We start from the raw sequence: 24,384 nt of genomic DNA, 5'->3' as shown, positions 1-24,384 counted from the left end.
ATATCCAGCACAAATTATGCATGATATGTATGCATTCATCATTTGTTTATTTTACTTTACACTCACTTAAATTATGCGACTGTAGTTTATCATCCCACCTGCCGCTCCCATGTTGTGCAGTCCCACCCCCACCTGCGCCAGTAATGAGTTTTCAAAATGTGTCCCGTGCCACACTGTTCTGCGTTGATTCCCGCTCTAGAGCCCTGATGAGGGCTCTACATTATCCCTTGCACCAAAAACATGTTTTTTTTATGTCGCCAGAGCTTTCAGAAAATGTAAAGTTTGTTAGCTAAAAAAAAAGTGTAATATTTTATCAGTATTATTGTATTGGATTATTCTTTCTTTGTTATTGGTCCAAACCAGTAACAAAGTATCTGGCGAGGGATATTGTTCTTCACTGGATTCTTCTTCTCTTTTATCATTTTTCCTTGCAAAATATTTTTGAGGGCCTATACGTCAACAAAAACTCCCCCAACCAGGTATCATTGAAAAATGTGACAAAACGGTTATTGTGTGGGTTATTAAAGTGACCTGACTTAACAGTGCTGCCTACAATTGGGCCCCTATTGGAGCGCAGACAAGCAAAAGAAATTTATAACAGTGATAGAGAACAATAAGACAACCTGAACTGACGCATGGCTTTATGATGAACAGAAAGTTGGCCATATTGGACCAAAAATCCCCCATCATTTTGACTGTATGTTTATAAAATGCATCTAGCCCCTGAATTTTGGTCCAAATGAGCTCAGATTTGTAACATTTAGAGACATAGGTTCAGTTTTTTGGTGATACACCTTATGGTTTGCCCGTAGCTTCTGTTTGTAACTCATCAGTTGCTCACGATATCATTAAATTATCTACATTTTAATGGCTGACACTGCATTTTGACATCAATGGTGAAAGTTTATGGGCTGATCATTGCCGCTTGCAGCTATATTTACCATTATTATAAGTAAAAGTATGAAATGATGAGTCCTTGTTTCTGTTTTGAGATGCTTTACTACAAAAAAAGTGAGGTTGTTGTGTGTGGTGCTGGGACAGAGGTCACTGGTGCACGTCCAGGGTGAGGGCCGTGGTGGTGAAGGAGAACGGGCTGAGCAGCAGAGCCAGAGTGTAGTGACGATGACCCTCGGCGTGGGCCCCGAACACAACCTGAAACACACAACAGATGATGATGATGATGCATTCAGGGAACAGACAATAATTGCGCTGGGTTTGTGACATCGGTCATGTGACTCTATTGTGGAAAACAGTTCAAACGGGAAACAGAACTACTTGGACAGAACAGACTCACCATCAGCAGAACACCCCTCTGTCACAGAAAGAACACATATATTCCACTGAGTTGTTTCCTTTTTAAGTCTAGCAGAAGCTGAACCACATCAGGGCATAGGAAGCGAGCTGTTTTTTGAGCGCTTAGTTTATGCAAATTAGCCATGCGGTTTTGTTTCTTTAAAACGTAAACAAATGTGCGCAAAGCTGTGTGGATAGGGAAGGCTTGGGGACACAGAAACAATGTGTCTGGATGCAGATCGTTTCCAATACGGTAATTTGTTTCAATGTAAACATAACCTCAGTTGTGGAATTGTCAATCTCTACTGAACTAAAGGTAAAAGCAGCTGATAGCCCCTTTAATGCCGACTGTCACAAATATGCGACAAACCGTTTGGATCAAGATATAAGCCGAGACAGCAGCTGCATTACCCTAGTGCCGTTAAGTGCATAAGCAGGACCTTCCTAGAAACCTTTGGCAAGCACTTGTTTTGCAACACACCCACATTTTTTATTTATTTATTTTTTGCTATAGTCAAATGAATAATCTCAACTTGATTTACTGTCAATTCAAGTCAAAAACACACATGGTGAGGAGAAAATTCAGTTTGTCGACTGGACAAAAGTTAGTTTGGTTGAAGACATTTCGAAGCTCATCCAAGCTGCTTCTTCAGTTCTGGTCAGAATGCTGCTGGACACACTGCAGACAGATATAAGGAAGTGAATTTTCTCCTCGCCATGGATTCTACCTGGACGACTGAGGGATTCTTCACTCAAAAACACACACAAAACATTTTTATATACATCTATATAAAATCAGATGTTAAGGGATTAACTTTAAAACTATTGCTTCATGACATCACAAGGTGGAACAGAGCATTTTCAGCTTTGAAGATGCAGACAGACTAATAATAAAGGGTTACTCAAACATGTGTGAATGAAAAAAACACAACTCCAGGTCTGTTTTTAAGGAGGGAACATAATTATAACATGACTTAAAGCTCATAAAAGTCAATTCTGTCTAATATAAAACCATTTAATTCACACCCAAGACAGAAAAAACTTTGCCTAAACTAAATATTTTAATTCTATGACTAAATGCTGTGACTAAAGTTGGGTTTTCTTTAATATTATGAATCCTCACATGACAGAAATGGTCTCCCAAGTTCTGTTGTGAATGTACTGGCATTTTTGTCATAGCTGCCACTTTAAATGTTGGCTTGTTAAGTGTTTGGATATGCATGCATGGACATGATCAGTTTGGCGTTCAACATGCAAATATGATAACGCATTGTTTATTGTGTCAGTAGACGGATATCAGAACAACTACCACAACAGACAAGATGGAGAATTCACCAGGCATTTTTAAATAACGTGTTGATCTCTTTTAAAGAGCCCAGATCACTCGACTTTCTGAACTGTTTTAATGTTGTTTCCTCATCACAAATGCACTTGGAGTTGCGTTTTGTTTCATTCACACATGTTTAAAACACACATACACCTTCACTAGAATCATCTGGATCATTTCAGACCTGGAATTGCCAATCTCTACTGAACTAAAGATAACAGGAGTCTTAAACGTCTTAAAAAGGTCTTAAATTTCATGTTCCTAAATTAAGGCCTTAAAAAGTCTTAAATTATGTTGTCCAAGTCAGAGGTCTTAAATTTTATTAGCCTTTTTTGCTGTTTACTCACCTGGGCTGTAGTGCGATGTTAAACAGAGAGAGGAGAAAAAAAAAACATGAAATCACATGAATGAAAGTCTAAGGCTACGTTCAGACTGCAGGGCTTAACGCTCAATTCCGCTTTTTTTGTGAAATCCGATGTTTTTGCGAGGTCGTTCACATTTCCAATTAAATGCGACTTGTATGTGATCTCCAGTGTGAACATTAAACGACCCAAAAGTGTCCTGCATGCACACTGGAGGACATGACGACGTCAACCGCAGCGAGCGTGTTCTGTGTTTACGGAAGTTGTCCAAACATGGACACAAGCATTGAGCACCTGGTGATTTTAAAGTTCCTCTCGTACCGGAGCCAGAACATGAACAACTTACTTGTTTTAAGGAGGAGATTGAGAAGGAGAAGGATGAGGTTTTTGGCCGTGGCGTTTTGTGGGGCAGCGTCAGCAACGTCCGTTGAAAGGAACGTGTGGATGTGGAGACGTAGCCAAGAGTGGTGAGTGGTGATGTGCTTCACTTCAGTGACACAGAGTTCATTACCAATTTTCGCCTACTTCGGCGCAGAATAGTGATGTTTGTGGCTTGTTGATAACGTGTAGGTCGGATGAATGCGCTTTGGCCTTTCAGACTGAAGTCGCATGTCAAAAGATCAAATATGTATCGGTTTCAGGAGCACATATCCAAGTGGCCTGGGTGGCATTTGAAAAAATCAGATCTGTGTCATTCAGACTGTCATTAAAAGATCAGATACAGGTCACATAGGGGCGAAAAAATCTGATCAGTAGAGTGAGGAAGACGCTGGATGGGTCATGAGGTAGGGCAGGTTTAATCCACAGTTAGATTCTAGATACAGTCCTGTAGTTTGTTGGTCATTATTAGAATTGGATCTGGTGTTTATCGGGTGCGATGTTGGTTTTAATTTTCATTTAAGTGGTCTTAAAAAGGTCTAACAAAAGTCTTAAATTTGGGGTAATCAAACCTGGGGATATCCTGGATAAAATGTAGCTGTTAACTAGAAAACTACAGCTTCATGACATCACAAGGTGGAACAGAGCATTCTGAGGTTTACAGATGTAGACAGACTAATAATAAAGAGTTGCTCAAGCATGTCTGAATGAAACAAAACACAACTCCAGGTCTGTTTTCGATGAGATAAAAGCGTTGTAAAAGGCTGAAAAACTGCAAATTGCTTCTCTTGATGGAGCTGTTACCGATTTGCTTTGAAGGTTCCACAGTATAGAGTTCAATTCTTTAAAATCTCCATGGAAACAAGCAAATTACAGGTCAGGTTTGAGGAGAGGCGACCTCACTCATTGTAAAAATTCTGTCATTTCTAGATGAGAAATAGGCAACAAATCCTCCACTGGAATAGTTAAATAGCAGATCTTGTTTTTTTAACCTATAGTGGGCTTGCATCTCCACAAACCTGACTCTTACATGGCCTAGAGGAGGGTCTATTCCTGCTCGTCACCATGGAAATGTCTCTGACTGTAATATTCCACAGTTGGCATAAACCTCAACTAAACCTGTTTCTATAGTTTCCAAATTCTCCTGGAGTCATGCAGGTGATAAGCCACCTCCAGAAAATGACACGGTGTTGCTTTAACCAATAGAAACTAACTAGGTCATATATCTCTGTCACGCACTCAGGGTAGTATGAGAGAGACCAAAACTCAAGCAGAGGTGGAAGAAGTACTCAGGTTTGTTACTTAAGTAAAAGTACAGATACTGGAGCAAAAAAATACTAAAAGTAAAAGTATCACATGAAAAAATCTATTCAAGTAAAAGTACCGAAGTAACTGTTTAAAAATGTACTTCAAGTTCCACTGTGTACCTTTTCGTTTAGGGGTTTGTCATCTGTTTGTTTCTACTTAGATGTTTTTGCTTTTGCTGAAATGTTCCACAGTGTGACATTAAACAGCTTGACCGTTACATTACATTTAGGCTACGTCCACACGACAACACTCCTGGATTTTTTCTTTTACAGACTGAAAAAAATTTGCGTCCACACGTCTCAGATCAATAAATATTCACGTCCAGACGACAACAGAGCACTGAGTGAAAACAATGTAATACATCTGCCACACCTGTATGTGGCGCTGTTAACAATGATAATAATATTTAATAATGCAGATCTCATCACCGCTTCTTTAAACTTTCAGGAAATTTAGCCGATTTTAGAAGTATCCCAGAAATATAGCCGTTTTGTTTTGCAAAAGTTAAGCATAAGTTTTAATTTTTAGCCATAAGATTTGGATGAGAATTAAAATCCAACAGGTTAATTACTTGAGCGTAATCTTTGTTATTGATCCGTGTGTGTATTCTGTGGTGTGTGTTGTTAACATTAGTGCTAACAGTGTGACTCGGTTGCTGGGCGACAGGAGCGACTCTGTAGGCTACACCTGTCACATTTCGGCAACGGTCTTGTGGTCCGCGGAGGCCAGTTCGAGGGCTAAACCCCTGCTGCATCGGAGGACCCTGCCGATATCGGGGTCACGACGTCATCGATTTCCAGAAGCTGTGGTTTGTTTGTCCACACGACAACGCAACGCCCACGTTCTCAGATTTCTCCACTCTGGAACACCATTTTCACCCACCTGAAACGCCGGCTCCATGTGGACGAAAGGCCAAAACGAACAAAGACTTCACCGCTTCGACCAAAAACGTTGTCGTGTGGACAGGCCCTTATTCAATTACAGGTGGTTTCATCGCTCAAAAATACCTAGAAAAACAATTCTGACTGTGAGCGGAGTCACCTCTCCACAGATCTGACCTGTAACTTGGTCTGGTTCGGTCTCCATGAAGATAGAAAGGTTTAATGCCATACTGTGAGACATTCCGGACAAACTCCATGAAGAAAAGCATTTGACGAAGCCTCTAACAGAAAAGTTACACAAAACATCTCTAAAGACTAAAAAGTAAAAGTATTTTGTGTAGATTTTGAGATCTAGTAAAGCTTCAAAAGTAATGATTCTGATACAGATTTATGCTTAATTTTGTTCAACAGAAACTGCTACTGTTTTTTATTTGTATGTTTTTGTTTATTCAAATTATGAACTCGATAAAATTAAAACCTTTCAGACTTTTCAGCAAGTGTCAAACTATAATAAACAATACTTTTACTTCAGTCCTGTTCAAAAATGTAGTGAAGTAGAAAGTACATGTTCCTGCTCTAAAGTAAAAGTTAAAAGTATAACAAAATGTAGATACCTAAAATTCACTATTAAAACAAGTTTCTGAGAACGATAAAAAGAACATGCTGCAAATCTGGCAGACAAGCGAACACCGTGTAGCATTTGCATATCACGTTAGTCAACAGGAGTCGGAAAAACGTGTTCAGAAATGTTGACACGCCGAGACTTTTGTGCCAGTGGAATTTTTCAGCCAAAATACACCAACTAAATCAATAAGGAAATGCCAGTATGTTGATTTGTTTGCATGAGAGACAATAGTTTCCTGGTAATGATTTTTGGGTAAAAGTGAGTCTTAAAGCTGCATTGTGTAACTTTGCCTTTTCTGGAATGTGTATTAAACCTTTCTATCTTCATGGAGAACAAACCAGACCAAGTTACAGGTCAGATCTGTGGAGAGGCGACCCCGATCACAGTCAGAATGTTGTTTTAATAGGTATTTTTGAGCTTTAAAACCACCTGTAATTGAATAAATGTAAGGTAGAACTATTTAATGTCATACTGTGGAACATTCTAGGCCAAGTTTTGTTCTTTCCACTCCTTTTTGGGCAATTTATTTTGTGGTTATTTCTATTATGATTTCACTAATGTTACTTGTTCCACTGTATAAGAATGTAAAGCTCTTACTTGCCCAAAATAAATACATAAAATACAAATAAATAAATAAATAAAAAGAGCAATGAAATATCCATAGAAACAAGCAGGTGACAGACCCACAACCAAAAAGTTACATAGTGCACTCCAGTTCATAATGTTGTTACCTCCTGAAAAACAGACCTAGAGTTGTGTTTTGTTTCATTCACACCTGTTTGAGTAATTGTTTATTATTACGCTGCCTACATCTCCAAAACTCAAAATGCTCTGTTCCACCTTGTGATGTCATGAAGCAGTGTTTTTTTGTTCAGTAGAGATTGACAATTCCAGAACTGAAATCATCCAGATACTTTAATAATAATAATAATAATAATAATAATAATAATAATAATAATAATAATAATAATAATAATAATAATAAGAGATCATAAATAAATTGTAATAATCATAAATAAATTGTAATAATCAGAGAATAATAATAATCAGAAAATAGTTTAATATCGGCCCTTTAAAATGTGATAAACAGAAGTAAATATATATATATATATATATTTTTTTTTTTTATTGCTGCAAATCATCCAGATAATTAAATAACAATAACAATAACAACAACAATAATAATAATAATAATAATAATAATAATAATAATAATAAATAATAATAACAATAATACAATTTTAATAAAATCAGAAAATAGTGTAATATTGGCCCTTTAAAATGTGATAAACAGAAGTAATTTTTTTATTTTTTTTATTTGTTTATTTATTTATTTTTTACTTTTATTGCCACAAATCAATTCTCATCAACAGTGTCGTTTAGACCGGGCCTTCACACAATTTATATATTTATAAAATATATAAATATATAAATTTATAAAATCTAAAATTGTAAAAATGAATTAAAAAAATAAAAAATAAATAAGGCTTGTTAGGGCATAAGTGTCTATTTGAAAAAGTCAATAATTGGACCGCACTTCTTTTCAAAAGTTTCAGTTCCATTGAATAAACTTGTCTGATTTTTGAAACCCACTTACCAATGGTCGGTGTTTCAGATTTCAGCCTGTAAATAATTTTAAATTAATTTTTAAGTGTGTTTTCAGTTTCCTAAGTCATTCAGAGCATCCCAATTATTCACTGCCATAAAAGTACTTTCAGAGGTATTACTAACGTGTGTGTACCTATACTTACTGTATGTTCGCCTCTATTGTCCAAAGGTACCTACCCTATTTCTAACAACTAGCATGCTAACCGCGCACCATTTCCTTGTTTACGATGATGGTACAAACCCATGACTTTATGAATCGACGAGGACAGCACACATCATTTACACCGGCTGTGTAAATAACTTCTTCAGATATTTCTTTTCACGGAGCAAGGAGACTCACAAAAACATTTACAGTAAAGTACACGCGATACCTGAGGCTAACCACTCTGCCACCGTGCCGTAGATACTCACGTCGGCGACCTCGTGGAAAGCCATGATGCCTTTGCTCTTCCAGTAGGCCTTCGTGTCAAACTCCACTCTGTACACTCCGGCCGTGAACTGCTCCTCTGAGATCAGGCCGTGGATCTCCCCGGTCACCTCCGTCACCCTGGACACACACACGGCCACGCTTAGCTTATTTTGATGTTTTTATTTTATTTTACTGTATTTATTTTATTGTTTTTGAGTTTTATTTTATGTCCTATATCAGGGTTTTTCAAATTGAGTGAATGTGAGCCTACCCTTAGAGTAAGTAAAGACAGTTGACTAAACCAGGTCTAAACCAAGACTAAACCAGGACTAAACCATAACTAAACCAGGTCTAAACCAGGGCTAAACCAGGTCTGAACCAGGACTAAACCAGGACTAAACCAGAACTAAACCAGGACTAAACCAAGATTAAACCAGGGTTAAACCAGATCTAAACCAGGTCTAAACCGGAACTAAACCAGGACTAAACAGGACTAGACCAGGACTAATCTTGGACTTGAGAGAGAGAGGGAGAACCCCAAGTTTGAGGAGCAGGATGTCCACGGGCGCACCTCCAGGTCCGTCTAGATACTCAGTCCTGGTTCAGTTCTGTTTTAGTCCAAGTTCAGTCCTGGTTTAGTCCTCCTGGTTCAGTCCTGGGATCAGTCCTGGTTTAGTCCTCCTGGTTCAGTCCTGGGATCAGTCCTGGTTTAGTCCTCCTGGTTCAGTCCTGGATCAGTCCTGGTTCCTGTTCAGTCCTGGTCAGTCCTGGTTTAGTCCTCCTGGTTCAGTCCTGGGATCAGTCCTGGTTTAGTCCTCCTGGTTCAGTCCTGGGATCAGTCCTGGTTCAGTCCTTGTGTATCGTGCCTCTTCAGTAGCTCATTGGCGCCCCCCAGTGTAGGCAGACCTCACCTATTGAAAACCGTTGTCCTATATTACATAAAATTGACTCTTGTGAGCTTTAAGTCATGTCACGATGTTGTTCCCTCCTCGGAAACAGACCTGGAGTTGTGTTTTGTTTCATTCACACATGTTTGAATAATCCTTTATTATTAGTCTGTCTACATCTCCAAAGCTAAAAAATGCTCTGTTCCACCTTGTGATGTCATGAAGTGGTGGTTTTCAAGTTAACGTCTATCTTTTACTTTTAGTTAAGCAGATATTGGCGATTTTCCAGGGCTGAAATCATCCAAGTGATTCTAGTGACGGTGTATCGAGTTTAAAAACACAGTGGTGCACTTCCTGTATCACCACATGACATCACAAGGTGGAACAGAGTGAAGAACATCATTTAAATCTGCAGGGTTTGTGTGTTAAACATGTGTGAATGAAACAAAACACAACTCCAGGTCTGTGTTTTGTGATGAGGAAACAACATTACAACAGAGATCATAAAATAGCGTAATATATTTTATGATCTCTTTTTTTTTTTTTTTTTTTTTTTTTACTTTATATACCGCTCAGATCACTACACTTTAATTGAATCACTCTTGTAGCAGTCAGATCAGGGATGTAGCACCAAATTCTAGGCCCTGGGTACAAATAATGTTGGTGGTCCTTGCTCTACACTGGCCCCTGAGTAAACAATAACTTTTACCCATCTCCATGTGGATTAATAAAGTTTGTCTAAGTCTAAGTCACATTTTATACTGCATATTATTGTGTTTTCCAATGCTTTTCTTTTAAACATAGTGCTGTCAAGTGATAAAAAAAAAATAGAGATTAATTAATTATGATCTGTAATTAATTAATCCAATTAATCTCTTTTTTAATCTCACCTAAAAATTGCTGAGAAAAGCTTCAACTTGAGGTATTTTTATTTGAATTCATTATTACATTATTTTCACACTATCATTAACGTATTTATATAAGTATCATCATTATTATTACTATTATTAATCTGCTTAAATAAACTCAACTTTACAACATATAAACCAGGGGTGTCAAACTCATTTTGGTCCAGGGGCCGTATCCAACCTACTTTGATCCCAAAGCGGCCGGATCAGAAAACTCATGTCATATAAACCCCAAAAATAACAATAACTTCAAATATTTGTGCAGACAAAAGTAAATCTATTACAGAAATCTTTTTTAATTGATGAACTCTTTCTTTTACAAAAAAATAATATTATGAACAACCTGAAACTTTAAGAAAAATGCAATTTCAACACAATATTCTAACATGAACTTGTATGTAAATAGGAGTAAGTCAATTTTTCTTGAAAAATCCTACACTCAGCTCCACTTTTCTAATTTTTGACATTTTTCTGATGAGGGTGTCACGGTCAACAGTCAAAACGATCGTCCTTTAAGAGCGTTTGGAAAGAGACAAGTCTTCATTTGTGCTGCTCTGGTGGGAGGGGCCACGTACAGAGACGCTGGAGACGCTGCTGTGATAAACACCACAGAAAATTACCAATATTTTAATAGAAAATATAATTAAAATATTTTAGTAGAAAATCAGCCGAGGGCCACATTAAAGGTCTTGGAGGGCCGGATCTGGCCCCCGGGCCGTATGTTTGACACCTGTGATATAAACCATCACCACTCTAGAGCCACATCAGCCCGTTTGACATTATAATGTGTTTAATGCAGCTTTGCGCAAGTCTCAGAAACGAAACTTAAAACTGCATGGCAAATTTGCATAAACTAAGTGGAGAAAAGAAAAAAAACGCTCTTGTGCTGATGTGGTTCAGCTTCTGTTGGACTAAAGGACACGACTCAGGAGAATACAGATGCTTTTTCTGTGACAGAGAAGTGTTGATGGTGAAGGTGAGTCTGTTCTGTGTCTGTGTCGCGATGTTTTCAGAGTTCAGACATGTGCAGGTTTATCGTAAATGCGGCGAGAACGGGAATGAAAACTACAATTCTTTGCGGGAGTGAGCGGAGCAGGACTGCACAGTGCGGGACTGTGTCCTAACAACACATAAAAACAGATTTTATAATAAGGCAACTCGTGTACAGAAACAGTAAAGTTAGAGATTAAACATAAGATTAACGCGATTAAAAAGCATAACACGCTAAATATGACTGTAAATAATTAATCGCAATTAACAAGATAATTTGACACCCCTTTTTACACATATACTAGTTGACACACATACCCAGAGGCGACCAGGGCCCAGTTCCCGTCGGCGCCCCTCCTGAACACTCGGAGGGCCATGGGTCCAGCCGGGGTCCCGTTCACCGCGTCCAAGATCTTCACCGTCAGAGGACATCTCAGGTCAGAGCCGCCATGTTTCTCCTGAAAAACACCACATGTAAAAACACACGAGGAATCAGAATCAGAATCAAATTTATTTGTCATTCCAGTATAAAAAATACACAGAAACGAAACAATGCACTCAGGTCCAGGTCAACAGCAGCACAGATAACAATAAGAACAAATAGTTATAATAAGAATAAATAGTTATAACAAGAATAAAATAGTTAAAAATATTGTATGTCAACCCGCCCCCATTTTCTAAAGTGCGTTCCAAGTCAGTGCTGTTTTGTAGTGTTTTTTCTGACAGAATTAATCTGTCTCACGGCAGGAAGGTACTTTATATAAATCCACAGCTTTACTATGAAAATGGATGACACTGGAGGTTTCATTTTATAACAGGTATTCAAACTCTCTTTCAGTACTAAGAAATAGACTAGAATTTGGTTTTCAGCATTAAATCATAGTACTTTCTTTTATATTTCCATGTGCTCTTATATTTGTTCTGATACAGCTCAAAATCATTAGGAAAAGTTAATTTAAAATGTCCTGTGAATGTGACTTTTTAGTATTGTTTCCTGCTCAAATAAATATGCAGTTTCAGTACAAGTTTTAGTACCAATTAGTATCAGATTTTTAATACTTTTGACAAAACCAGGATTAAACCAGGACTAGATCTAAACCAGAATTAAACCAGGACTAAACCAGGACTAAACAAGGTCTAAACCAGGTCTAAACCAGGTCTAAACCAGGGCTAAACCAGGTCTAAACCCAGATTAAACCAGGACTGAACCAGGGCTAAACCAGGTCTAAACCAGGTCTAAACCAGGACTAAACCAGGACTAAACCAGGGCTAAACCAGGTCTAAACCCAGATTAAACCAGGACTGAACCAGGGCTAAACCAGGTCTAAACCAGGTCTAAACCAGGTCTAAACCAGGGCTAAACCAGGTCTAAACCAGGTCTAAACCAGGGCTAAACCAGGTCTAAACCAGGTCTAAACCCAGATTAAACCAGGACTGAACCAGGGCTAAACCAGGTCTAAACCAGGACTAAACCAGGACTAAACCAGGTCTAAACCAGGACTAAACCCAGGACTAAACCCCGTCTAAACCAGGACTAAACCAGGACTAAAACAGGTCTAAACCAGGACTAAACCCAGACTAAACCCCGTCTAAACCAGGACTAAACCAGGACTAAACAGGTCTAAACCAGGTCTAAACCAGGACTAAACCAGGACTAAACCAGGACTAGACCAGGTCTAAACCAGGACTACTTCAAATAGTCAAATATTACTGCAGTACAAATCATAGATAATTTCATTGCTTCTTGAGGTGATTATTATTATTATTCATATTATTATTATTATTATTATTATTATTATTATTATTATTATTATTATAGGCTGATTATTCAACAGTTACATAAAGTGTGCCTCGTCCAAAGACACAAAATATCAGACTCAAGGACACCAGTCACAACCATGACGATTATAATTTTTCTGAACAATGCTGCGTCTCTTGCTAAATACAATTCTCTGTATCTGTACATTTGGCCGTGACTTACTGTTAGTGGGTGAAGCTTTTATTTGTACATGTGAATCGATGTACTGTACTGAAAAACCAAGGCCAATAAACTTTACATGAGACACAAGTTCACTATTTATTCAAGCCGTCACCAGTTTAAAGTTCCTCAATCATGCCAAATGTTCACTTTTCAGCTTTTCACTGTGTTCTGTTATTTCTGCTACAAAACCAAACCAGGAGCTGATGTGTTTCTCCTCATTTTAACATATGGAGTGCTCATACAAATCTGTCTCCCTCTCCAGAGCTGAAAACGCTGCCACATTATATAATAAAAATCCAACATGTAATATAATAATAATAATAATAAAACTGCATTATTCATCATGTAAAACTGCAGTAATTAATAAAAAAACATGACAAACGATAACAAAATGCATCCAGTACTTTGTTTTTTTCCCACCAAATGTAATATTTAGTAATAACCACAGAATATTTATTTAGTTATTGACCTTTATTTAACGAGAAAAATCATGCTGACATAAAGAACCTCTTTTCACTGGACTACATCACCCAAAAGGAAGGGGCTTCTTCTACATGTACAATATAGAGACAAGCATGACTTTAGTGTTTGGGGACATTGGAGCACCCAGAGGAAACCTACGCACACACAGGAAGAACATGCAAACTCTAGGGGTGTGCAAAAATATCAAAATATCAATATATCGTAACGTTTAATGTGATGATACAGTATCAATGTCGTGGGCTGCTCTATCGATACATCGCCAAGAGTATTTTTTGGTATATTTTACTAAATTATTTTGTTACAGCTGGAGTTTTGTTGCTTGTTTAGAAGAAGGAGACTCGTTTATGGGACACATTTGACATTTTCACAGTTTTGATGATTAAAATCGGCTTTTTTTCATATTAACTGTGCAGAAGAGGTGGTTTAACAAGGATTTTTAGTATCACCGCAGACATTATTTAGCCATTATTTTTTATTGAACACTTTCGAATCGTTTTGATATATATCGTATCGAATCGAAACTGCACTGCATCGAGATATGTATCGTATTGTGGCCTATGTATCAAGATATGTATCGTATCGGCAGCTTCTTAATCAGGGGTGGGCAAACTTTTTGACTCGTGGGCCACAAAGGGCTCTAAAATTGGAAGGAGTTTTTTGGTAATCCATCTCATAAGAGAAAAAAACCCATGTTATCCCATGCATGTCTCTCAAGTCCCACAATATTTACCTTTTAAAACACTGAAGTTCAAAAAAACCGCATATGGCCCCCGTTTGCCCCCCTGTTCTTAATGATACCCAGCCCTTTCAAACTCCACACAGAAAAACCCTGCACCCCTGAATCAAACCCAAGACCTCCTTGCTGTGAGGTGAAAGCACTACCCACTGTGCCCCTGTGCCACAGAGGGTAGTGCTGCCCACTAACCCAGAGGTTCAAAAAAGCAACTATGAATATTATATGGTATTTACTGGACAATATTACATAATGTGTCATTGCATAATGCGGCTGTAAATGTGTTTCTAAAGTCCACAGACCTTCACCAGGCTCGGTCTGGTCCTGTCTGTGCTCTCAGGATCTTCACTCAGACTGACTCTGGTGCTGAGTGAATTACAGTCTGTTGTTTTTATTCACATTCATACAATCTTTTCAGCTCAGTGTATAGAAAATTAACCATAGTAGTTGAATATTTACTTGAGTAACTTCATTAATAAGTTTGTACTTCAGTTGTTTTTGGCACCACATTTTTACTTCTACATGAGTAATATGTTGGACAGTGTCACTTACAGGAGTAAAAGTGTTGGCTCTACACACATTTGTAGTTTTATGATTAGTGTGAGTAGAAATGTGACCATTTCACCAAAGTTCACCATTACTGACACCATGATCAAACAACACTAAAATTCTTCATTCACATTCTCTTATAGAAAACCACTTTTGCATTATGTGACCAGCTTCATGAAATTCAACTTTCTGAATCTGAACGGTCATGATTAAATGACATAAAGAACTCAAAAATCCACCGAATTCAACTTTTGTTTGCTGTGGATCCTATTCCAGGAACACTGAGGGATTACACCAACACAAACAAAACTGGCTTTTTTTTTTTTTTTTTTTTTGATAAATAATACATTGAGTTATAACAACTTGTTTTTGCAACTAACATTTTTGGTTCTCATGCTTATATTCTGAGTGCATAACCCGAATTATTTATCTGGTGCTTTATTTTTTATTATTTATCTAGTACTTTACTTCAGTACATTTTGGTGGATACTTTTTACTTTTACCTCACTACATCTGGGAGCATGTATCTGTACTTTCTACTCCATTATCTTTTTTAAGTGGACTGAAAACATTTTATTTTTTTTTATTATAGTTTGAGAACCGCTGAAAAGCCTGAAGCAAAAACAAATATACAAATAAAAACAGCTAGGAAAAAATGCAGTCATTGTTTCTGTTGAACAAAATTCAGCACTAATCTTTATCAAAATCATTACATTAGAAGCTCAAAATCTGCATGAAATACTTCTACTTTTTACATTTTCAAACGGGTATTTCAATATGTTTGCTTTAGTAGATGTTTTCATGCGATACTTTTACTTGTACATGAGTATTTTATTGCTCAAGTAACAAAATCGAGTACTTCTTCCACCACTAAACTTAACCCTCATGAACTCATTCGTACTCAGGTGTTTCTGGTATGAGACAAAGTAGTAGTACTCACCGAAGGGGCCGGGGCGGCGTGGGTGGACAGCAGCAGACACAGTAGTATCACGCACACGCTCAAAGCTGTCATCCTGATCTCCCTTTGCCCCCTGTACTCCGGGATTTATACAGACCCAGACCACACATGACCCCACGCTCTTCACCAATAGGCAACCAGGGACCAGAGGCGGGCAGGAAGCACTACACGGTACTTCTACGAGTACTTTTCTGTCACCATTTTTGTACTTTTACTCTTGCGTAAAAAGTCTATGCTACTCTTTGCTGTCTTATATTCCAAGTTTACAATATTAGTGGCAAAGTTTCAGTGTGGTATGTGTAAAGCTGACGGTCACACTGCTCTGTCTGGCTCTGTTACTCAAGTCAGACCAAACCAGACCAAGTTACAAGTCAGATCTGTGGAGAGGCGACCCCGCTCACAGTCAGAATGTTTATCTAGATATTTTTGAGCTATAAAACCACTTGTACATTTCTAAACAGGCACTTTTAATACTTTTACTTATGGAGATTGTTTTCAGGAGATACTTTTACTTATTTACTTATTTTTTTGGTTCTGGTATTTTTACTTGCATTGTGTAACTTTTCTGATGCAGGGTCCATCAAATGCTTGTCTCCAGTATGGTATTAAATGTTTCTATTTTCATGGAGACCAAACCAGACCAAGTTACAGGTCAGATCTGTGGAGAGGCGACCCCACTCACAGTCAGAATGCCTGTTTTTCTATTCACTTTTGAGCTATAAAATCACCTGTAATTGAATAAATGTAAGGTAGAGCTGTTTAATGTCATACTGTGGAACATTCCAGGCACAGCAATGGGATCTCTATAGAAACAAGCATGTGACGAACTCCCAACCAAAAAGTTACACAGTGCACCTTTAAAACATTTTAGGTGGTGTGCATTGTGTCTCCATGGTAACATTCTACCATAGAGATGCCAGAACTAAACCAGGACTAAACCAGGACTAATCTTGGACTTGAGAGAGAGGGAGGACCACGAGCCCACGGAGCAGGGTGTCCACAAAGCGCGACTGGGTGGTAGCCGCCCTTAGCTCTGCGGGCACGGAGCTCTGCGCTGGTCCTTTTTTCTGCGGTCACCCGACAGTCTATGAAGGCACAGCACCGGGCCCGTTCCGACACTCAGTCCTAGTTCAGTCCTGGTTCAGTCCTGGTGTCGTACCCCCACGTACCACTCCCACTACACCCCTGGTCATGTGTGATGCGCTGTATAGTTTGGCTTTATGGGAGGCTTATGAACAGCAGCATTGTAACTATTCTGTGTAGTGTTATAGGATAGTTACAATACACAAAGCGATGATTTCATTGTACAGGGCAAGACGTTTCCTTATTGTGCACATGGCAATACACACTTTAAATCTTGAATCGATTGCGTACGTAAAAATGTTTGCCCCCCAGCGCAAAAGTCAAACTCAGCAGCACTGAAATTTTACTTTGCCGGTAAGATAGATGCAAGGTGGTATCAGTCCTCCGCTGCCAAGCTTTCTATCAGGAAGTACAACTCACTGCTGCTCAGACATAAATCCTTCAAATGCAAGGTTGGTTTTACTTCTAAAATTATTCAGTCGACACAGACATTTACATCAGTAGTCTGGCGTAATAACAGATTTGCTTCGGGTGTTTTGTGGACTGGATGGAATATTTTAACCCTCTCGAGGCAGGCGTTGCAGATTTGCAACAGCTAAATGCCAATTACCTACTTACTTCACATCCATATTTTATGAGCTTTTTTAACTCAGGAGCCTTTTTGTCCCATCCATGCTGATAAACGTGGGCAATGCAGACTGTGCAAGAATGGCTACACGCAAACGACCTGCCAGAAGTGCAAAATACTTTTTTTGTTCACAAAGGATAAAAAAGTCAGGATGGTATATTACTACCCAATATTATAATTTTCTCCAAATATTAGATTTTTCCTGATACTAAAAATGTATTTGAGCCTGAGAGGGTTAAAAAGTGTCTCCACACGTCTCCAACACTCTGGCTCACTAGGGAAACGAGGTCCTATGTCCAAAAATTCCGGACTGTCCCTTTAAGTGTGAAGAGAAGGTGAAGTTACAGGTCAGATCTGTGGAAAGGCGATCCTGCGTACAGTAAGAATGCACCACGCAGGATCTGTTGGTTGTCTAAAGATGACTATGGTTTATTCAATAACTGTATCTCCATCAGTCACAAGAATACCCACATCTATGAGTAACATTATCTTTAAAAAACTGTCCCATTCTTTAGATGACTTCTCTAATTGTTTTTGTGTTTTTGAGGCCAGCCGTCACTATCATCTCCACAGCTGCATGACCCTGCGCTCTGTAGTCAAGGTGCTATGCTGCAGAACAGGTTACTCTGTGGGCTGTACCTTCAGTTCCTCATAAGATTTAGGTTATCAGTTCCTAGAATCAAACAGCTTGAATAAACCCAGAAGACGTCAGGTTTCCTCAGCACTGACTTTATTCTGGAAGTTGCCAGAGACACCTTTATCATTCTGGTTGTGATTTTGCTTTGGGGTGTCAGATCTCAGCAGTAAATAAACTCCACAGAAACTACAAAGGCATTTTCAAGATACCGAGTCAAAAGGGCGCATTGTTGACCTGTTGATGCGCATTAAAGGAAATGTGTATGCTACTGAAATGTGTACACTAAAAGTCTAAAGTTTTAAAACACCACACTTTATCCAGATACTGTTACTGTTTACTGTTGACCAAAATGTATTCATAAAAGTGTCCACCTTTGGCAGATATAACAGGCAAACACACTCGTGGCTCGTTCTTTTTACAACAGAAATCAAATATTCTTCAGAAAGTTCTTCCCAAGTCTGTTGCAGAAGTTCCCATAAATGTGTGGCACTTGTAGGTTGTTTGACTTTCATTCTTCAGTCCAGTTCATCCCAAACCGGCTCAATGGGGTTTAAGTCTGGAGACTGTGCTGGACACTGCATGTTTTCAAGTTTTACCATCTTGTTCTTTTTTCCTGAGGTAGTTTTGGCAGAATTTGGACTTGTGTTTTGTTATCTTTTATCTTTTTCTTTAACCACTGGCTGCTCAGTACCATAGACCGTATAAATGAGTGGACATAGCGAACACACAAGCCGCTGCAAAACATAGATCAGAAAACAGCATAATATAGTCGTCCCTCTCTATATTGCGGTTCACCTTTTGCGGTCTCGCTGTTTCACTGATTTTTTTGTGCAATTTTGCATGCTTTAAAAAAAAAAAAAAATTATAGTGTATGTATGCTTCGGAAGTCCTGGTTCAGTTCTGGTTTAGTTCTGGTTTAGTCCTCTTATTCAGTCCTGGAATCAGTCCTGGGTTAGTCCTGGGTTAGTCCTGGTTTAGTCTTGGTTCAGTCAGTGGTGTATGCAGCTCAAATGTTTGATATAATCTCGGGTTAACAGGCGGGTGTGGTGCTGTACTGCACAGATGCAGGTCTCCAAACATGGACCCGTGCAGGACTCTGCGCTGTAGGATCCATCACGGAATAAATGAATCTTCGGTTCGTTACATAAAGAAGGAGGAAAATAACAAAAGGACAACAGCAGCAGTAAGTTTTAAGAAGGATGCACAGAGGGTTGTAACTGTCCTGTCTGAGAAAAGTGTAAAAAGTGTGTGGTGAGGGGTTTTACAGCCTTAAAACAGATATAATAATTGCAAAATATAAAGCTGACTACTTTGCGGATTTCACCCATCGCGGGTTATTTTTAGAACGTAACCCGCGATAAACGAGGGAACACTGTATAGGCCCTTTAACCTTACGTAAACTGTGCCCTTTAAATATGAACTGAAGTCACCTTTTAGCAGATCATAAAATCTTGTCTATGACTCAAAGCTGATATAAAGTAATATAAAGCATGTGTGAGCCGGTCTGATACTAAGGAGTGAGCTTGAGGGTAGTGACACATTCTCTGCATTCACCTGCCTCGGCACCTGCCTCTGCACCTGACGCTTACAATGAGACAATGAGACTCAACGATCCCACAAGTATTTATTAAAAAAACAAACAAAAAGATGATATACAGACTGAATATGAATGTTTATGAAGTGAAAGTACAGAAAATGTTTTGTGGAGATGTGTTATGGTTCGGCTTAAAAGTGCATTGTGTAACTTTTCTGGTAGAAGGTTCACCATCTTGAAATGTTCTACAGTATGGCATTTAATTTAACTATTTCCACGGCGACAAGCAGGCCACGTCACCAAGCCAAGTTACAGGTCAGATCTGTGTAGAAGTCACATTAATACTGCATGTTTTGCAAAAAATTTGGAAAAATAACACACCTACTGTATAATAGAATAAATGCAAGATATACTTGTTTAATGCCATACTGTGAAACATCCCAGAGAAAATTATAACATCACCATGGAAACAAGCAGTTGTCGGACCCTCCAAGAAAAGTTACAAGATGCAGCTTGGATCAATTTTAGCTACCAGTGGAGTATACTTTTGAAATTTATTGCTAAAACATGTAGGTATATTAAAAAAAAAAAAAAAATACTTTGAGGAATAGCACAACCAATATATTTTACGTAGAAAAGAGAAAAAAAAACAACAAATACAAATTTTAAGGTGCAGTATGTCACGTTTCTAGAGGGCCTGTCATCGTTGCTTTGTCTAGAATGTTCCACAGTGTGACATTAAATTTACTGACCTCTATAGAGCCAAGCAGGAGATGCCATCAGGCCAATTTACAGGTCACATCTGTGGAGAGGTGACCCCGCTCCCTGTAAGAATATACGCTTTTAATGGTATTTTTGAGCAATAAAAACACACATAAACGAATCAGCGCATGGTAGAGAAGTTTAATGCCATACTGCGAAACATTACAGTCAGTTCATTAACATCTCCATGGTGGCATACCCCCCCCCACCACCAGAAAAGTTACATATTGCACCTTTGAAGTAAAAAAAAGTAGCTTTACAAAAAAGTTTTACAAAATATATGCATCCATGAATCCGTACAAATATGTGACAAAATTTAAAATCAAATTCAAAATAAAGAAAAAGTTACACCATTTTAAAATCCGCAGGTTATAAAACTTTCCACGAGTTTATACAGCAACTGACAGTTTCTATATTGTACCAAAAATTGCCCAACCTGTTTAATATATTTAATTACTCATACATTTTATTACACTTGATTTAATTGCGCCAATGCAAACAGAAAAAAACAGTGCCACACTCTTCTGCAGTAAAAACATCAACAATGAGTCACTGTCAGTTCTTAATAACCATAAAATACATGATAAATTCCCTAAAAGTGTCATTAAAACGTCTAATTATTATGCATATGTGTTCCACCTCGACACACCTTAGTTTCTTTGAAGTCATCTTTTGGATTCGGTTCAACAGTAAGTGGCATTTAGTAGATGCAGTTAAGGGAACAAGCTATGAAGTGTTTCGAACGATGCAGCTGTTTTATGTAACTTGTATTTAAAGTCCTGCTGTGGAACATTTCAGACTCTGTGCCTCTTCTTTACTAGTGCGACTAACACGGAACATTTAAGCAGTGCCATAATCCAGAGCAACGCAGCAAAGTAACACATTTATCAAGATACTTTTCAACAATATAAACCTCTGTAACGAAATAAATGCTTGTCTATGTATTGAGAGAAATGTTCCGCAGCCCAGCTTTAACATACAAGAAAATTAGAGGTGCGATCTTTCTGCTTGGGGCGTCCTCAACCTCAACCTGGAGATGTTATTGCTTTGCCCGTAATGTCCCAATGTGTGGCTTTAAACTTGAGCTCTAATCTGTTTTTGTCTTTATCCAGTTATTGCTACAGAACACTTTGAAAATACATGTATTCTCACTGTGAGCAACGTCACCTCTCCACAGATCTGACTTGTGATAGTATAGTCAGGGTTCCCGAAGTCATGGAAATTGAAAATGTAACTGTCCAGGCCTGGAAAAGTCATGGAATTTTGCAAATCCAATGAAAGTTTTGGAAAAGTTATGGTGTTTAAATATCTCTTTCATTCATCTATTATGATTATTTCAGAACCTTTTGTTTAAACGAGACGACAATAAATGCACTGACAGTATTTTGAATGTTAAAAACTATAATCCCAAACCATAAGGTGAGTGGAAAGGGTTAACATTTCATATTTAGCTCTAAAAGTCTGATCAATTCTACACATGTAGATCATAAAGTCATGGAAAATTCACTTTAGGTCATGTAAACATCATGAAAAAGTTTTGAAATTTCGTCAGTGAAAAAGAGCGGGAACCCTGTATAGTTTAGTATAGTTTAATGAGATTTTTGGAACATTCAGTGCAAAGCAAAAACATCTCACTAGAAACAGACAAGCAGATGGCAAACCCTCCATCGGAAAGGTTACACAGTGCACCTTTAAAGTACTGATCAACAGTGATTATATAAATGGGCCTTATGAGGTTAAGGGTAGCCCCGCCTTGGATTTGAACGATTTAAAATTACAAATAAAAACACTATCTAGCTTATTGAATTTCAACTCAAAACATTGAAATTTATCCAGAAAAATAAAGTCCCAAAACTGCATCACCAAACACCATTTACAATTCAATACATTCAGGTTTAAAACATCAAATTGACACATCATATAAAAAAAAAAATCTCTCATATACATTCAATATTTACATTTAGTCATTAGAACATCACGTGTATAGCTGGAAAAGGCCACACCACTCCTACACATGTCAAATCTCCCCTCAAGAAAAGTATCATACCTGTGTTCTGTTCAGTGAGATTGCAATGACAAACATAAATCTATAGGCTTATGTTTAACCTGTTCTACGTGTCCTGTCAAGCCTGCAAAATGAGAAACCCAAGCAGCCCGTTTTCTCTCGAACGCTTCACTTGAGCTATTGAAAACACACTAAGATGTATAGAGTACAGCTAAGCTACACCAGAACACACACAGCCCCTATGCAGCATGTGCATTAAACACACAAGCGTTACAGAACAGAAAGTCTTTATTACTACGAACACGAAACTTGTCTTAAGTCCAGTTGAAACATGTTAAACTGCAAAACGGCTATGAGAAGACCTGAGTAAAAACATAAACCAAAACTTTAGCACCACCAAGACACTTCCACTGGGCGTGTTGAGTTGAAGATGCTTGTCTCATGTGAAGGTTCTTGCTTTTGTCTATAGTATGGCATTAATACGTAAGCCGAGAGGGGTCACAACAAACGCAAACGCCGCAAAAAAACACAAATGCGACAACACAACAAAAAGCCACAACACGCCAAAAAAAAAAAGCCACAACGGAAATGACCGCGGGACTAATGCAAATGCCGCAACAAATACAAACGCCACAACACAAACGCAAATGCCGCAACACGTTAAAAAGCAACAACACATCAAAAAGCCACAACGGAAGTGACCGCGGGACTCTATTTTCCGACGGACCGATCAAGTGGCAAGTGAAGAAGAAGAACTACAACATGAAAAGTAAAGGAACGGAGAAGTTGGAAACGTAAGTAAAAGTAATTTATTGTTTTATCATTATTCGTTTCACGTTGTAGTTCTTCTTCTTCACTTGCCGCTTGATCGGTCCGTTGGAACATAGAGTCCCGCGGTCATTTCCGTTGTGGCTTTTTGATGTGTTGTGGCTTTTGCGTTTGTGTTGTGGCGTTTGTGTTGTGGCATTTGTATTTGTTGCGGCGTTTGCATTTGTTGTGACCCCTCTCGGCTTCTGTACATTAAGTATTTTTTTCAGAGCCAGTGTTTGGGTCACCTCCCCCGCAGATCTGGAACCTCATTTATAAAGCTTGCTCACTAACTGCGGGATTTATGCAACTTTATACTAAGCGCGGTGCTTTCCTTATATCTACGGCAGCTCGGACCCTGCTGGAAGCTCAACGCAAAGTCTGGAAACATGGAGAAAAAGCGACGCTCGTGGAGAGGAGCTGAAGTGAAGAGAAGTCATCAGATAACAATTAACAGATGAGTCATTATTTCCGCTTTGTGTTGCATCTTTTTGGATGAAAAGCGCTATGCAAATAAAGACTGATTGACTGATTGTTGTCACTGTGTTGTTTTGTGTTTATTTGTTGAACCTTGTTTGAACCTTTGACATGGCGTCTCCGCCTCCATCTCTGTCCCGCGTGTTTCTGTCAAACCCACTTATTATCGGCTCATGATTAGGTAAATCTCATTCACAAATCACTTTGCGAGCTCCTTTTATGGTGAGGTGGAGCTGTGCAGAGGCCATGATATTGGTTTAGATTCTAGCTGCAGGTGGAATCCATAAAGCACCGATTTCCTGGTTCTGTGTGTGCGGTGGGTTTTCTAAATTTGGAGTTTATGTGACGCACGCCTTTTGTGACCATTAGGAGTATGCACTAACTTAGGACAACTCCTACACAGTTCTTATTAAATGAGGCCCGTGATCTGTAACGTGACACCACCTGATTGTCTCCATGGAGAAAGACAAGTTTAATGCCATACTGTGGAAAGCAATCAACATCTCTATGGACACAAACCCCCACCAGAAAAATTTAGAAATGCACCTTCATTTTTAGTTAATATTTTATCTTAAAATTGCAACTTGCAACTATTTTTTAATGTTCAATGGTATATAATTCAGAAACCAACACTGTGGTTATCTCTTTTGTTGATATGTAATTCTAAGGACTATTATTAGTTAAGTTTAGATGTTTATGATAGCTTTGTTGTTATGATTGGCGGAACCAGATTTTATGACAGGTTTCAATTACCAGAGGAATGTGACTCAA

At 38.4% G+C, this 24,384-nt stretch overlaps 1 protein-coding gene across 1 annotated transcript; it reads right to left on the bottom strand.

The window, feature by feature from the left end:
• Window positions 1-1,016: 1,016 nt before the first annotated feature.
• On the bottom strand, window positions 1,017-15,760 carry ttr (transthyretin (prealbumin, amyloidosis type I)). Its single transcript, XM_020925926.2, has 4 exons — window positions 15,663-15,760; window positions 11,295-11,434; window positions 8,194-8,329; window positions 1,017-1,152 (listed from the first exon to the last, which is right to left on the bottom strand). The coding sequence occupies exons 1-4, from the start codon at window positions 15,732-15,734 to the stop codon at window positions 1,045-1,047; spliced, it is 456 nt and encodes a 151-aa protein (XP_020781585.2). The 5' UTR covers window positions 15,735-15,760; the 3' UTR covers window positions 1,017-1,044.
• Between the last annotated feature and the right edge of the window lie 8,624 nt (window positions 15,761-24,384).

The sequence above is a fragment of the Boleophthalmus pectinirostris genome, unplaced genomic scaffold (genome assembly GCF_026225935.1).
Source record: "Boleophthalmus pectinirostris isolate CB_2022bp ecotype Guang Dong unplaced genomic scaffold, ASM2622593v1 HiC_scaffold_7, whole genome shotgun sequence".
In the NCBI taxonomy this organism is placed as follows: domain Eukaryota; kingdom Metazoa; phylum Chordata; class Actinopteri; order Gobiiformes; family Gobiidae; genus Boleophthalmus; species Boleophthalmus pectinirostris.
This window is presented reverse-complemented; position numbering and strand designations above follow the sequence as displayed.

Coding starts and splice junctions, on each gene's coding strand:
- ttr (XM_020925926.2), bottom strand. CDS start 15,734: ATGACAGCTTTGAGCGTGTGCGTGATACTACTGTGTCTGCTGCTGTCC. Junction 11,435..15,662: donor ACGCCGCCCCGGCCCCTTCG/GTGAGTACTACT, acceptor GGTGTTTTTCAG/GAGAAACATGGCGGCTCTGA. Junction 8,330..11,294: donor TGGGCCCTGGTCGCCTCTGG/GTATGTGTGTCA, acceptor GTGTGTGTCCAG/GGTGACGGAGGTGACCGGGG.